The following is a 15,212-nucleotide window of genomic DNA, read 5'->3' as shown; positions in this document are numbered from 1 at the left end:
CTTGACTCTACGTACCAGCCTCACTGAGGAAGTGCACGGCGTGGGGAAGCTCCGCCTCCTCCAGCTGCAGCTGACTCTCCTGGATGAGCCGCAGCAGCTCCTGGTGTCTGAGGACGGGGAACTCTGCAGGAACCCGGGTTCTCTCCAGCAGAACCCGGCGCTCCAGCTCCACGTAGCTGTCGGGAACCAGCTGGCCCATCACAGGCTGACCCTGGATCTGTGGACCAGAGAGGAGATGAGGACATGAGGACGGAGGAGAGCTACATAAAAGGAAGGTGTACTAAAGATTAAAACACCTGAACTTTTTAAAGAACATCCATAAACATTCATCTGTTTGCATTTTGCTAATTATTATAGACTATTTTTGCACTATTTCTATTTTATTTGTATTTACTTGCACATCTCAAAACATTCTATCTTATCTGTTCTATTTGCTTATGTCCTATATATATTCATGTTGCACTGTTGGAGGAGCCTGTGACCTAAGTATTGTATTGCCATATCTACACTGTAGCCAGAGATGGCAAAAGTACCCAAATCCTTTACTCAAGTAGAAGTACAGATACTCATGTTTAAAAATACTCTGGTGAAAGTAGAAGTACTGACTTAACTTAAGGGCTTTGAAATGTACTTAAGTAAAAAGTACCCATAGCTAACAGCTGCTTTAAAGAGTACCTGACCTCCCTTTATATTAACAGAACAATAATGTCGTTGTTAGCTAATGAATGTTTCCATGCTGAACAACGGCAACGGTATTTGTGTTCAACATGTAAGAAGTAGAAAGTACATGTATTTGTATTCAACATGTAAGAAGTAGAAAGTACAGTTATTTGAGTTCAAAATGTAAGAAGTAGAAAGTACAGGTATTTGTGTTCAAAATGTAAGAAGTAGAAAGTACAGGTATTTGTGTTCAAAATGTAAGAAGTAGAAAGTACAGGTATTTTTGTTCAACATGTAAGAAGTAGAAAGTACAGGTATTTGTGTTCAACATGTAAGAAGTAGAAAGTACAGGTATTTGTGTTCAACATGTAAGAAGTAGAAAGTACAGGTATTTGAGTTCAACATGTAAGAAGTAGAAAGTACAGGTATTTGAGTTCAACATGTAAGAAGTAGAAAGTACAGGTATTTGTGTTCAAAATGTAAGAAGTAGAAAGTACAGGTATTTGTGTTCAACATGTAAGAAGTAGAAAGTACAGGTATTTGTGTTCAACATGTAAGAAGTAGAAAGTACAGGTATTTGAGTTCAACATGTAAGAAGTAGAAAGTACAGGTATTTGTGTTCAACATGTGAGAAGTAGAAAGTACAGGTATTTGTGTTCAACATGTAAGAAGTAGAAAGTACAGGTATTTGTGTTCAAAATGTAAGAAGTAGAAAGTACAGGTATTTGTGTTCAACATGTGAGAAGTAGAAAGTACAGGTATTTGAGTTCAAAATGTAAGAAGTAGAAAGTACAGGTATTTTTGTTCAACATGTAAGAAGTAGAAAGTACAGGTATTTGTGTTCAACATGTAAGAAGTAGAAAGTACAGGTATTTGAGTTCAAAATGTAAGAAGTAGAAAGTACGGGTATTTTTGTTCAACATGTAAGAAGTAGAAAGTACAGGTATTTGTGTTCAAAATGTACGAAGTAGAAAGTACAGGTATTTGTGTTCAAAATGTAAGAAGTAGAAAGTACAGGTATTTTTGTTCAACATGTAAGAAGTAGAAAGTACAGGTATTTGTGTTCAACATGTAAGAAGTAGAAAGTACAGGTATTTGTGTTCAACATGTAAGAAGTAGAAAGTACAGGTATTTGAGTTCAACATGTAAGAAGTAGAAAGTACAGGTATTTGAGTTCAACATGTAAGAAGTAGAAAGTACAGGTATTTGTGTTCAAAATGTAAGAAGTAGAAAGTACAGGTATTTGTGTTCAACATGTAAGAAGTAGAAAGTACAGGTATTTGTGTTCAACATGTAAGAAGTAGAAAGTACAGGTATTTGAGTTCAACATGTAAGAAGTAGAAAGTACAGGTATTTGTGTTCAACATGTGAGAAGTAGAAAGTACAGGTATTTGTGTTCAACATGTAAGAAGTAGAAAGTACAGGTATTTGTGTTCAAAATGTAAGAAGTAGAAAGTACAGGTATTTGTGTTCAACATGTGAGAAGTAGAAAGTACAGGTATTTGTGTTCAACATGTAAGAAGTAGAAAGTACAGGTATTTGGGTTCAACATGTAAGAAGTAGAAAGTACAGGTATTTGAGTTCAACATGTAAGAAGTAGAAAGTACAGGTATTTGTGTTCAACATGTAAGAAGTAGAAAGTACAGGTATTAGTGTTCAACATGTAAGAAGTAGAAAGTACAGGTATTTGGGTTCAACATGTGAGAAGTAGAAAGTACAGGTATTCAACATGTAAGAAGTAGAAAGTACAGGTATTTGTGTTCAACATGTAAGAAGTAGAAAGTACAGGTATTTGTGTTCAACATGTAAGAAGTAGAAAGTACAGGTATTTGGGTTCAACATATAAGAAGTAGAAAGTACAGGTATTTGGGTTCAACATATAAGAAGTAGAAAGTACAGGTATTTGTGTTCAACATGTAAGAAGTAGAAAGTTCAGTTATTTGTGTTCAACACGTAAGAAGTAGAAAGTACAGGTATTTGGGTTCAACATGTAAGAAGTAGAAAGTACAGGTATTTGAGTTCAACATGTAAGAAGTAGAAAGTACAGGTATTTGGGTTCAACATGTGAGAAGTAGAAAGTACAGGTATTCAACATGTAAGAAGTAGAAAGTACAGGTATTTGTGTTCAACATGTAAGAAGTAGAAAGTACAGGTATTTGGGTTCAACATGTGAGAAGTAGAAAGTACAGGTATTCAACATGTAAGAAGTAGAAAGTACAGGTATTTGGGTTCAACATGTAAGAAGTAGAAAGTACAGTTATTTGGGTTCAACATGTAAGAAGTAGAAAGTACAGGTATTTGTGTTCAACATGTAAGAAGTAGAAAGTACAGGTATTTGTGTTCAACACGTAAGAAGTAGAAAGTACAGGTATTTGGGTTCAACATATAAGAAGTAGAAAGTACAGGTATTTGTGTTCAACATGTAAGAAGTAGAAAGTTCAGTTATTTGTGTTCAACATGTAAGAAGTAGAAAGTACAGGTATTTGTGTTCAACATGTAAGAAGTAGAAAGTACAGGTATTTGGGTTCAACATGTGAGAAGTAGAAAGTACAGGTATTTGTGTTCAACACGTAAGAAGTAGAAAGTACAGGTATTTGTGTTCAACATGTAAGAAGTAGAAAGTTCAGTTATTTGTGTTCAACATGTAAGAAGTAGAAAGTACAGGTATTTGGGTTCAACATGTAAGAAGTAGAAAGTACAGGTATTTGTGTTCAACATGTAAGAAGTAGAAAGTTCAGTTATTTGTGTTCAACATGTAAGAAGTAGAAAGTACAGGTATTTGAGTTCAACATGTAAGAAGTAGAAAGTACAGGTATTTGGGTTCAACATGTAAGAAGTAGAAAGTACAGGTATTTGTGTTCAACATGTAAGAAGTAGAAAGTACAGGTATTTGTGTTCAACATGTAAGAAGTAGAAAGTACAGTTATTTGGGTTCAACATGTAAGAAGTAGAAAGTACAGGTATTTGTGTTCAACATGTAAGAAGTAGAAAGTACAGGTATTTGTGTTCAACATGTAAGAAGTAGAAAGTTCAGTTATTTGTGTTCAACATGTAAGAAGTAGAAAGTACAGGTATTTGTGTTCAACATGTAAGAAGTAGAAAGTACAGGTATTTGTGTTCAACACGTAAGAAGTAGAAAGTACAGGTATTTGGGTTCAACATGTGAGAAGTAGAAAGTACAGGTATTTAGGTTCAACATGTAAGAAGTAGAAAGTTCAGTTATTTGTGTTCAACATGTAAGAAGTAGAAAGTACAGGTATTTGGGTTCAAAATGTAAGAAGTAGAAAGTACAGGTATTTGTGTTCAACATGTGAGAAGTAGAAAGTACAGGTATTTGAGTTCAACATGTAAGAAGTAGAAAGTACAGGTATTTGGGTTCAAAATGTAAGAAGTAGAAAGTACAGGTATTTGTGTTCAACATGTAAGAAGTAGAAAGTACAGGTATTTGTGTTCAACATGTAAGAAGTAGAAAGTACAGGTATTTGTGTTCAACATGTAAGAAGTCAAAGTAAAAAGTCGTCAGAAAAATAAGTAGTGGAGTAAAGTACTGATACCAGAAAAATGTACTTAAGTACAGTAACGAAGTATTTGTACTCCACTACTTCCCACCTCTGACTGTAGCCAATGGGCAAATGACAATAAAGCCTTGAAACTTGAAAGATGCTGTTACGTGCCAGGCAGGCTGTACATGTGTGGTTTTCCTTCCCTCCTGTGTTTCTCTCTTCTCCCTGTCTTCTGCACAGCTAATCAGCAGCTGATCAGTATCTGCCTGTGCACCTGAGTCTGATGGCTGATTGGATCCTCTCACCCTCAGCTGGCCTATCAGCAACCAGGGCCGACCATAAAGGAGGCACCCAGGAAGTCTTCTCTCTCTCACTCTGGGCCTGTTGCTGAGGAAGGAACACGGCTGTGTTTAGCAACTAAAGCTATTTGAATAATCTGAACTTTGTTAATGTGTGTGTGTTGAGAGGTGGAGGAGTTAGGTAAGTCTGGGGTACCCTGTACATTTCTCACCACCGAGCTAACTATTGTTTAGACACACTAGGTAAGCGGATTGTTGCCACCCCTGTATATTGTTTTGTCAAATTCTTTGTAGTTAGTTAGTGAGGGTTTTTGTTTGAGTTTGGTTTCAAAGGATAGTTGTAGAGATAGGCCTGGTTTTGTTATGCTTGTTTCTTTTGTTTGGCACAATCCTTTGACTCCTCCTCCTCCTCACAAACAGAGTTTCTGTTTAATTGTATTATCTGATAGGTTACAAGGAATAAACCTTTTGTCAACCTTTACTCTGACTCTCTCATACTTATTGGTTGTACGTTATTGTCTCCAGGTCCCCTAGACCTTAGTGGGGACGTAACAGATGCTAATTAAAGTATATGATATGAGAAGAAACCAATGTGTGTCTAATCAAAGGTATAGATTTTGACCACACACACACACACACACACAGCCTTTAATCAGCTGTTTGTGCCCTTTCACCTTGAAGCCGCTGACTTCCCTGGCGATGGCTTTGCGCAGCTTGGCGATGGAGTCGGAGTCCTCGCAGACGGACACCATGTGGTAGTCTCTGATGGCGGGGAAGCCCTGGTGGCTCAGCAGCTCCTCTCTGATCTTCGAGAGGCAGGACTGAAGCTGCAGGTCATCGCTCACATCGGTGTGTGTTCCCACCAGGATGACCGGGGACAGAGGGGCGACGGCCTGGAGCACGCAGGAGAGCAGGGGGTTAAGGAAAAGGGGAACATATCGATAGAATTGACATTTCAAAAATACCGTGCTTCGAAAAACGAGTTTGATCTTTTATAAAAAGGTTAGGAAAGGGTCAAAGGAACTATACTTTCACAGGAAGACTCGGGGTAGAGGAATGGGAGAGTTTAGGTTAGGGGTATTTTCAAATATCTGGAACGAACTACCAGAAACCAACTCCGACTACTTTTAAATCCAGGCTGGAGACTTTTCTCTTTGCCGCTGCTTTTAATTGAACTATTCACATCTCACACGGCACTGTAACTTTGATGTACCGGTGTTATTCATGTTTTATTATATTTGCCTTTTAATGTGTTTTATGCTCTTCATGTCTTTTTGTGAAGCACTTTGAATTGCCTTGTGTTGAAAAGTGCTGTATAAATAAACTTGCTTTAAAAGTGTAAATGTTTTCTCTTAAAACACAGGAAGTAACAACAACACATTTATTAACTTTATTGGTTTCCTTTTCGTGTTTTGATTTGTTCATCGTTATGCATCGCAGTTTTAACTATTTATTTTGAGTATGCTCTGTAATAATATCATTTCTTAAATGCAAATAAAAAAAATGAAAACACAGAAAATAAGTCCACCGATGGTGTGACACTTTCCATTATTATCATTATTATGTTTTCTATGTTTTTATTAAACATTGCTGACATTTAAATGACAACATATTTTAAATGAAAATATTTTTTGTATTTAAAATATTTTTTAATTGTTCCCATAATCATCTGTAACTAGTGACTTACAGTATATCTTTAAACAATAGGTTTAAAAACAATCCATATTTATATTCCATTATATCATCACGCTATTGATGAAGCCTTTATTCCAGGGGTGTCAAACTCAAGGCCCGGGGGCCAAATCCGGCCCGCGACTTCATTTTATGCGCAAAAGAATATAATACGTTTATTATACGGTTACATGCCACTTTACAGAAGCAGGTTGCCCATAAACTACATGTCCCACAATGCATCTCGTTTTGTGACATGCGCACTGAAGAGACTTGCAATTATTTGCGCTGGACTTCTGCTTTCAGACGTAGTTGGTAGCTAATTACTAAGTTATCATCCTATCCGATAATAATCCAATTCAGAGGTGATAGTGTAATATAATATATTATTTTATATATTATATATTTTTATATGTATATTTATATATATGAGTGCAACCATAATGCTAATGTGGCCCGCGATGAAATTGAGATTGACCCCCCTGCTTTAGTCCCTTGTTTGTGATGTTTATACGTTGCTTAACAGGATCAATCAGCCCCCCCCCCCCCCCCCTCTGATCTCATCAGTTATTAATGATGACTTCCTGACTCTTTGGCTCCGTGTCTCACCTTGATGTTGAAGAGCCAGGGCTTCAGGGCGTCCACCTGACCGGCCCCTTTGCTCAGGTTGTAAACCACCATGTAGAGAGCTCTGGAGGTGAGGAAGTGAGGGTGAGAGCCGCTGAACTCCTCCCCACCTGGGAGGAAGAGAAGTGAAACCAAACCGCATCAACAGCTGAACAGGACACTCACATATCACCTGTGTGACATATTCTAATCACTGTCTTCCAACATGAGACTCACATGAGACACATCCTCCCAAAGTCACCTATTACTGAGCCTACTTTAGGAACAGAACCAATCACTTTCAATAGTTCGATCATGTTTCAGCTTTCAAGGCACTGACAGTCCTTTATCCTCTGGTTGGTGAAGAAACTAAGGCTGCAATTAGACATGGAAATGATAAAGGAATGACTCGAGGCTGGATGGAAAGTGCATATTGGCTCAGGCTTTGAAAGTGTACTAATCTACAGAAATGATTTTTTGCCGAAAAGAATGAATGTATTTTTCTGGCCATTTATGCTGTCATTCGCTGACTAGGAAGTTGTGCACGCTTTATTTATCTTGCGTGGGTTAAATTACATTAAAGTCAGCTTTATTGTCCATCTTCCAGTTTGTGTGTACGTACAGACAGCACGACAAAAACTCAAAATCTTGCCCAGTATATGTGTCTAATATCGAGTCAGAATATGTCGTTACACTCGATGTAAGACAGTAACTTCAGAAGTTACCCTGCAGTGAGATATAGGCTCTTGTTTTTAGACTATGCATCATCTTGGTAAGTCAAAACATCTTATTTTGAGTCGTATCTCAAATGAAACGCATCTATTTTTACTGTACATATTTATTAGAAAATCACCAACGAGGCCTACCATCAGAAAACAGAACACTTTAGAGGCTTATTTTGTAACATCTCCTGATTCTGGTCAAATATAGTTCAGAATGAGTTCTTCCAGCTAATTAGAAGATCTGATTTATCGAAATATCCCGTCTTATTTCAAGACATCTTACCAAGCTAATTGTCACTTGTTCTATTGGCAGACTTTTGTACTTATTTCAAGTGAAAACACCTTGTTTTCATTATTGTTTAACTGGTTTTTGGAGCAGCTTTTTTTCCAGACAGAGAGATCGAAATACCGTTTCCCGAATATAAGAGCAAATATATATAAAAATATGTATGCAAATATGTATATACCTATATACATGATCTCAAACTAATTCAAGGTCTCTGTCCTCACCCACCAGTGTGTCCATGGAACTTCCCCTCCCTACCTCAAGGAACTCCTCACCCCCCACACCTCCTTGCGGACCACCCGTTCCAGCAACTCCAACTTCCTCAAACCCCCCAGGACTAAGCTCCGTGCTATAGAGACCGGGCCTTCTGCTCGGCTGCCCCCAGCCTGTGGAACGCTCTCCCCGACCACATGAGCACCACAGAGCGTGGAGGCTTCTAAAAAAGGCCTCTCTTCAAAAGAGCCTTTGCCTCGACCTTTTTATCACCCTTTTATTTATTTTTATTGCTTTTTTATTAATTCTACCGTGTTGTGTAATGTTTATTTATACTGTTCATGCTCACTACTTGTAGCACTTCGGGATTTGAAATCAAATATGAAGTGCTTTATAAATGGAACCCATTATTATTATTATTAATGACTTGCAAATATTATTGAGACTTCAGATCTTGGTAAAACACATCTTTGCATCTGCAGTTTTATGTAAGGCCTCTTCTAAAGTTGAGGTTGCTCTGTAACTTGAATACTTGTCGACATCAAGCTAACCTGAGAAGTCCCAGACGTTCAGCACTATCTTCTTCCTGTCCCGCTCTCTGATGGACCATTCCCGGACGTCGATGCCGACAGCGTTCTTCTTGGAGTTCATCGCGGGGCGCTTCAGCTTCATCAGCTGCTGGATCAGAGTCGTCTTCCCACTGCCGGCGTTCCCCACCACGATGAGCTTCATCCGGTAGTACGGCACGGCCTTCTTCAGCCGCTGCTGCAGGAACCTGGGAGAGGGGGGGGGGGGGGGGATTTATTATTATGACATTTATTTCATTGTATGGTTTTTTTACCATGTCTTTTCCACATTTAAAAAGGTCCCCATTACACTTATTTTCTTCAATATATCACAGGTCTCAGATATGTACAGAACATGTCTCTGTTTGGCTCCAAACTCCAAACAGATCATTGCAGCATTACCCATAATCCCCTCTGTTTCAGCCCTGTTTCCAAAGTGCTGATTCTCTGTCTGCTACTTTAGATGAAAATAAGGAGCCCCTCCCCACGCCCCTCTGAGAGACATTTGGTTACAAAGAACTCAATGGTGCTCTAGAGGAGATTCAGGTGATAAGGGGGGGGGGGGGAATACCTTGGTTGCTGATTGGCTAACGAGCCAAAACATCATTATGACATCATAAAGTGGCCACAATCTGATCAGCTCATTTTCAGACAGGTTTTTATAGAAATGGATCAAAGAGAGAGAATCTTTGTTCCTGAAACTTTCAGAGTCTCTTTCCACAGAGGGGACACATGTTGATGTAGAAGAGACACGAAGAAGAGGGGACACATGTTGATGTAGAAGAGACATGGAGAAGAGGGGACACATGTTGATGTAGAAGAGACATGGAGAAGAGGGGACACATGTTGATGTAGAAGAGACATGAAGAAGAGGGGACACATGTTGATGTAGAAGAGACATGAAGAAGAGGGGACACATGTTGATGTAGAGGAGACATGAAGAAGAGGGGACACATGTTGATGTAGAAGAGACATGAAGAAGAGGGGACACATGTTGATGTAGAAGAGACATGAAGAAGAGGGGACACATGTTGATGTCGAAGAGACACATAGAGACAACAATAGTAAACGCAGTAAATAGCATTAAGTATCTGAGGTCACCTGACGATGTCTTTGGTCTTGCTGCCGATGAGCTTGAGGTCCAGCTGGAGGCGCAGGCCGTCCAGCGGCAGGTCCCACAGCCGGCTCAGCTTCCCCATCTCATTGGGGAAGAAGCGTAGGTTCGTGTTACGACTCACATCCAGAGAGGTCAGACCCTCCAGCAGGCCGATCTGTGGGGGGATCTGAGGAGAGGCAATGCAGCCAGGCATCAACATCTGGACTGCCAATCAGCTAAAGCCCACTCCCCTACCAAAGACCACTACACCCCTTTAAGGCCTGTGACTCTCCCCCTCCCCTCAAAACACTGCAGGCAATAACAGGAAGATTGAACATGGTTTTAAAAGTTAAGAGATTTCTATTTCTTATTCGAGATACCGATTGATCCGCCTTTGTTGTTAGGAGAATGGGAACAATATAATAGTGTGGATGCACTTATGACTTAATTAACATTGAAAACCTGTTATATACTGTATATTCTTCATATCTTTTTTTTAATGAGACAAACATTTCATATTTTATTATCCATCAAACATCAACCTCTTATATTCTCTAAAATGAGTGTTTTAATGTGAAAACCACATGTTCATAAAACCACGTCTCAAGCAACTATAGCTATTTTATGCAGATACTATACACTTCAAAAATATCAGTATTTGTAAGCAACTGTGACTGAAAGAATATTGCTTTTATTTGACCTTTTTATGGTTATTTAATTTCATTATTAGGGCCCGAGCACGAGAGTGCTAGGACCCAACGGCGTCCTAGCACGAAGTGCAAGGATACCTATTGTTGTTCGTGGTATTATTATTATTATTATATAATTACGGAATCCTTGTTTTCAGGCCTTTAGGATGCTGAAAAAGTTGTATAATTTTGCACGGACGCCAGGACCGGTGAAAAATTTGATATTCTGGAGTCAATGAGTTCAAATTGTCCAACCTGCTCGCTAGCGCCACCTATTTCAATTCCATTTTGGAAAAATTCACAAAGTCCCACCGTAACTCCGAATGACCTGACATTTTGCAAACATATCCGGGTGGACCTGCTCTACAAATAATCCAAATGGAATCTTTAGCTCCGCCTACTTTATTTTTTTTTTAAATTAGCATAATTTTCAAAACACTTAAATATTCACTTAAATTTCAATTTTTTGTTTATCAACACCAAACTTCGTATACAGTATTGCCGGAGGGTCATACACATTACCCTAGGAGATGAGCATGTTCAAACGATAATTATTTCCGCCATGAATTAAAACGTTCTCGCAAAAAGGCGGGGCTTAGAAAGAAATGATCATAATTCATCAAACAATGTATCCAAACATCACAGATTTTGGTGGAAACGTTGAGTCTGTCTTGGGGAATAGGCACACCAAAGTATTTTCATTTTGGACTATAGGGGGCGCCAAAAACACCGCCAATTTATAACTCAAGAGCGGATGGACTATTCTTTTTGTTTTTTGTTTACACATACTCTCGGGGCTACGAACTTAGATTCAAAGTGTCGCAACAAATTTAGAATGTGGGCGTGGCCTATACATTATTTTTAAATTGCGATAGCATAAAATGAGCTTCGGACGCAAAACTTGGGACACACGTCAGAGCCCAGGACCTTTTCGAAAATGTAAAAAAAAAACGTACATTTTCAGAAAGACTGCTCACTAGCGCCCCCTATTGTGTGGTAGTCACATATAGTTTCTCAAAACTTCACGAATTTTGGCACAGACATTTCTCATGGAATTGCGGATATATTTGTACATACATTCCATTAGCCCCGCCCCACAAAAAGTCGGCCATTTTGAAATATGTGCGTTTTTCAGCCATTTTACTCACGTTCTTGCGAACTCCTCCTAGGGGAATGATCGGAAAAATTCCAATGCAGGACAGGTTTAGCCCCTATCCCATACGATACTTAATTGAGGAGCACATATTTGAAAAATTACTCGTGGAGGTCGTAAGCTAACAGCGAATACACCATTTTTGACGATTTACATGTCGCAAATTACTCCAAACCACTCGGATATAGTTATTCCGATATTCACGAAACTCTGTATACATATTGCTATTATGATTGCACACATATTTCAAATTGCCTTCCATTAGCCTCGCCCCCCCAGAAAGTCGGCCATTTTGAAAATGTGCGTTTTTCTGCCATTTTACGCACGTTCTTGCAAACTCCTCCTAGGGGAATGATCGGAAAAATTCCAATGCAGGACAGGTTCTGCCCCTATCCCATATGATACTTAATTGAGGAGCACATTTTTGAAAAATTACTCGTGGAGGTCGTAAGCTAACAGCGAATACACCATTTTTGACGATTTACATGTCACAAATTCATCCAAACTACTACATTTCCATTTTTGGAAACCTTTACAAAGTGGCACCGTAACTCAGAATTACCTGAAATGTTGCCCACTTATTCGGGTGGACCTACTCTACATATTATGTCCTGGAACCCGAAAGCTCCACCTCCTTCATTTTTTTTTAATTACCATAATGTTAAAAACAGTGAAATATTCACTTAAATTTCCAATTTTGGTTTTTCAACACCAAACTCAGTATACAGTATCGCCGGAGGGTCAGACACATTATCGTAGGGAATGAGCATGTTCAGTCGATAAATGTGGCCGTCATTACTCTAAACGTTTTTCGCAAAAAGGCGGGTCCTAGATAGAAATTCTCATAATTCATCAACAATGTACCAAAAAACACACATTTTGGTGGTAAGGTTCAGTCTGTATTGGGGAATAAGCACAAAAAGTAATATCCATTTTGGACTATAGGGGGCGCCAAAAACATGACAAATGTATAACTCGTGAAATGATGGACGAAATATATATATTTTTTTTAGACATACTCTGGGGATGAGTATGGACTTATATTTAAAGTGTCACAACGAATGACAATTGTGGGCGTGGCCTGTACTTTTTTTTTATGACGATGTGCTTAAATGTGTTTTGGTACGCAAAACTTGGGACACGCATCACAGCCCACGACCGTTTCAAGAATGTAAAAAAAAAAATGCAATTTTTCAAAAATACTGCTCACTAGCGCCCCCTATTGTGTGGTAGTCACATATAACTCTCAGAACTTCACGGATTTTAGCACAGACATTACTCATGGAATTGCGGACATATTTGTAGATACATTCCATTAGCCCCGCCCCCCCAGAAAGTCGGCCATTTTGAAAAATGTGGCGTTTTTCAGCCCTTTTACGCACGTTCTTGCTTACAGCGAACTCCTCCTAGGGGAATGATCGGAAAAATTCCAATGCAGGACAGGTTTAGCCCCTATCCCATACGAATACTTAATTGAGGAGCACATATTTGAAAAATTACTCGTGGAGGTCGTAAGCTAAACAGCGAATACACCATTTTGACGATTTACATGTCGCAAATTACTCCAAACCACTCGGATATAGTTATTCCGATATTCACGAAACGCTGTATACATATTGCTATTATGATTGCACACATATTTCAAATGGCCTTCCATTAGCCCACGCCCCCCAGAAAGTCGGCCATTTTGAAAAATGTGCGTTTTTCAGCCATTTTACGCACGTTCTTGCGAACTCCTCCTAGGGGAATGATCGGAAAAATTCCAATGCGGACAGGTTCAGCACCCTATCCAACTATGATACTTAATTGAGGAGCACATTTTTGAAAAATTACTCGTGGGGGTCGTAAGCTAACAGCGAATACAGACCATTTTTGACATTTACATGTCCAAATTCATCCAAACTAACTACATTTCCATTTTGGAAACCTTTACAAAGTGGCACACCGTAACTCCGAACGACCTGACATTTTGCCCACTTATTCGGTTGGACCTACTCTACATATTATGTCCTGGACCCCAAAAGCTCCAACCTCTTCATTTTTTTAAAATTACCATAACGTTAAAAAACAGTGAAATATTCACTTAAATTTCCATGTTTTCTTTTTCAAAAACGCCAACTAGTATACAGCATCAGTGGAGGGTCAGACACATTACTGTAGACATGAGCATGTTCAGGTCGATAGAATATGCCCTCATTAATCTAAATGCTCATCACTGCTGTCACGTCAGCCTTACGTACTTTTACTTATAATTAAAAAAATTGCATCTGTGTGCCATGTAGTACTTGTCATTTTGCATAATACTGTATATACTTATTACATTGCTGGTAACATTGTCTTTTTTTAAATACTGTCTACACTTAATCTACAACTTCTCGCATAGCATTGAATCTACAGTATGGTTGTTATATGTATCTGTTATCTTGGACTTCTTTGCGTCTTAGGTTTACATTTAAATGTTTGCTGTGACGGACTGGCGAGCTGAGCAAAACACACACGACAGTTAGACCAAACACACTTAGTTATTCCATCTACCTCTGGAGCTAGCTAAACTATTATAAATATGTTTTTCTTCACTGTTGGCATATCGCTAACTGTTGATGCAGGAAAAATGGTACCGACAGAACTGGCGCACATGCCTAAGATTTCCTGGTCAGAAACAAATGAACGCAAAGTCAGGTTAACAATTTAGAGGATGACAAACGGCTCATTTCGGAGGACTGAGGGGGGGGGACCAGCAAACCCTCCCCGACAGGCCGCACGGACGCGAGGGCCCGCTCATCACTGCGCGCACAAGTGCGACCGCAGTTTTAATTATTTTGTTTTTGTGTTAAGAGGGGCAGGTCGAATAAGATTTTCTTCACCCCTGCTCCTTTCCACCATGCGCTATACAAAAGTATAAACAAATACAAAAATACAAAATGAACATACTGTACTTTTTACAGCATTCATTAGTCTGATATCGATTTGTAATGTTGTCACAAAGAAATGAGAAACTCCTTTGGCAGGTAGACGTCTCTCTACCTCAGAGAGCTTGTTGTCACTCAGGTGGAGCTTCTCCAGGCGGGTCCACTTGTAGAGCGGCCCGCTCAGATCCAGGACTCGGATGCAGTTCTGACTGAACATCAGCTCTCGCAGCTGCTGGACTCCCAGAGCGCCGGGCCGGGCAGCGCCGCGATGCTGTTGGTCCGCATGTCCACCGACCGCAGGCTGGACACATTTGAATTACATGTTTACTATTAGAAAATAGGGATGTAACGATACCAAAAACTCACGGTACAATAATATCGCGATGAAAAGTCCACGGTACGATATTTATCGCGATATTGAAAAATAAAGAAAAATAATGTGAATTTTTTTTGTCTTTTTTTTTTTTTACTTGAATTGTTTTTCTTTATTAAATAATAAATCTGACTTGTACAGCCTTTTAGTAGGATAGTAGTATTTTAAAGTGGCAACAATATAATAATCAGACCCTGCAATAGAATAAATCAAGTTTCACTTTAGTTTTTCAAGTACCTCAACTCAAACTCACTCACTCAGCGTCATCAAGGCTATCTTTTAGGAATATGAGCACGTCCACATTTCCAGGTAGAAGCTGGGATGTTTGAGTGTTTACAAAATCCCCTGTTGTGGAAAAAACTCTCTTGCTTGGTACTGATATTGCTGGGACAGAGAGATATGCTTTGGGCAGTGGGTAAAACTGTGCATTGTCTCTCCACCACTTCAAAAACAATACAGTTGTTGC

The 15,212-nt window shown here is 39.1% G+C and overlaps 1 protein-coding gene across 1 annotated transcript in view; it reads right to left on the bottom strand.

Annotated features, from left to right (window-relative positions):
• Positions 1 to 15,212, bottom strand: part of lrrk2 (leucine-rich repeat kinase 2) — a 97,074-nt gene that overhangs the window by 20,861 nt on the left and 61,001 nt on the right. Inside the window, 7 exon segments of the mRNA XM_034085447.2 lie at positions 16 to 217; positions 5,137 to 5,355; positions 6,743 to 6,870; positions 8,512 to 8,735; positions 9,628 to 9,809; positions 14,489 to 14,604; positions 14,607 to 14,674. Coding sequence (XP_033941338.1) covers positions 16 to 217; positions 5,137 to 5,355; positions 6,743 to 6,870; positions 8,512 to 8,735; positions 9,628 to 9,809; positions 14,489 to 14,604; positions 14,607 to 14,674 — 1,139 coding nt within the window.

Source organism: Pseudochaenichthys georgianus, chromosome 6, assembly GCF_902827115.2.
Source record: "Pseudochaenichthys georgianus chromosome 6, fPseGeo1.2, whole genome shotgun sequence".
In the NCBI taxonomy this organism is placed as follows: domain Eukaryota; kingdom Metazoa; phylum Chordata; class Actinopteri; order Perciformes; family Channichthyidae; genus Pseudochaenichthys; species Pseudochaenichthys georgianus.
The sequence above is the reverse complement of the archived record's forward strand: the minus strand, read 5'-3'. Positions and strand labels throughout refer to the sequence as shown.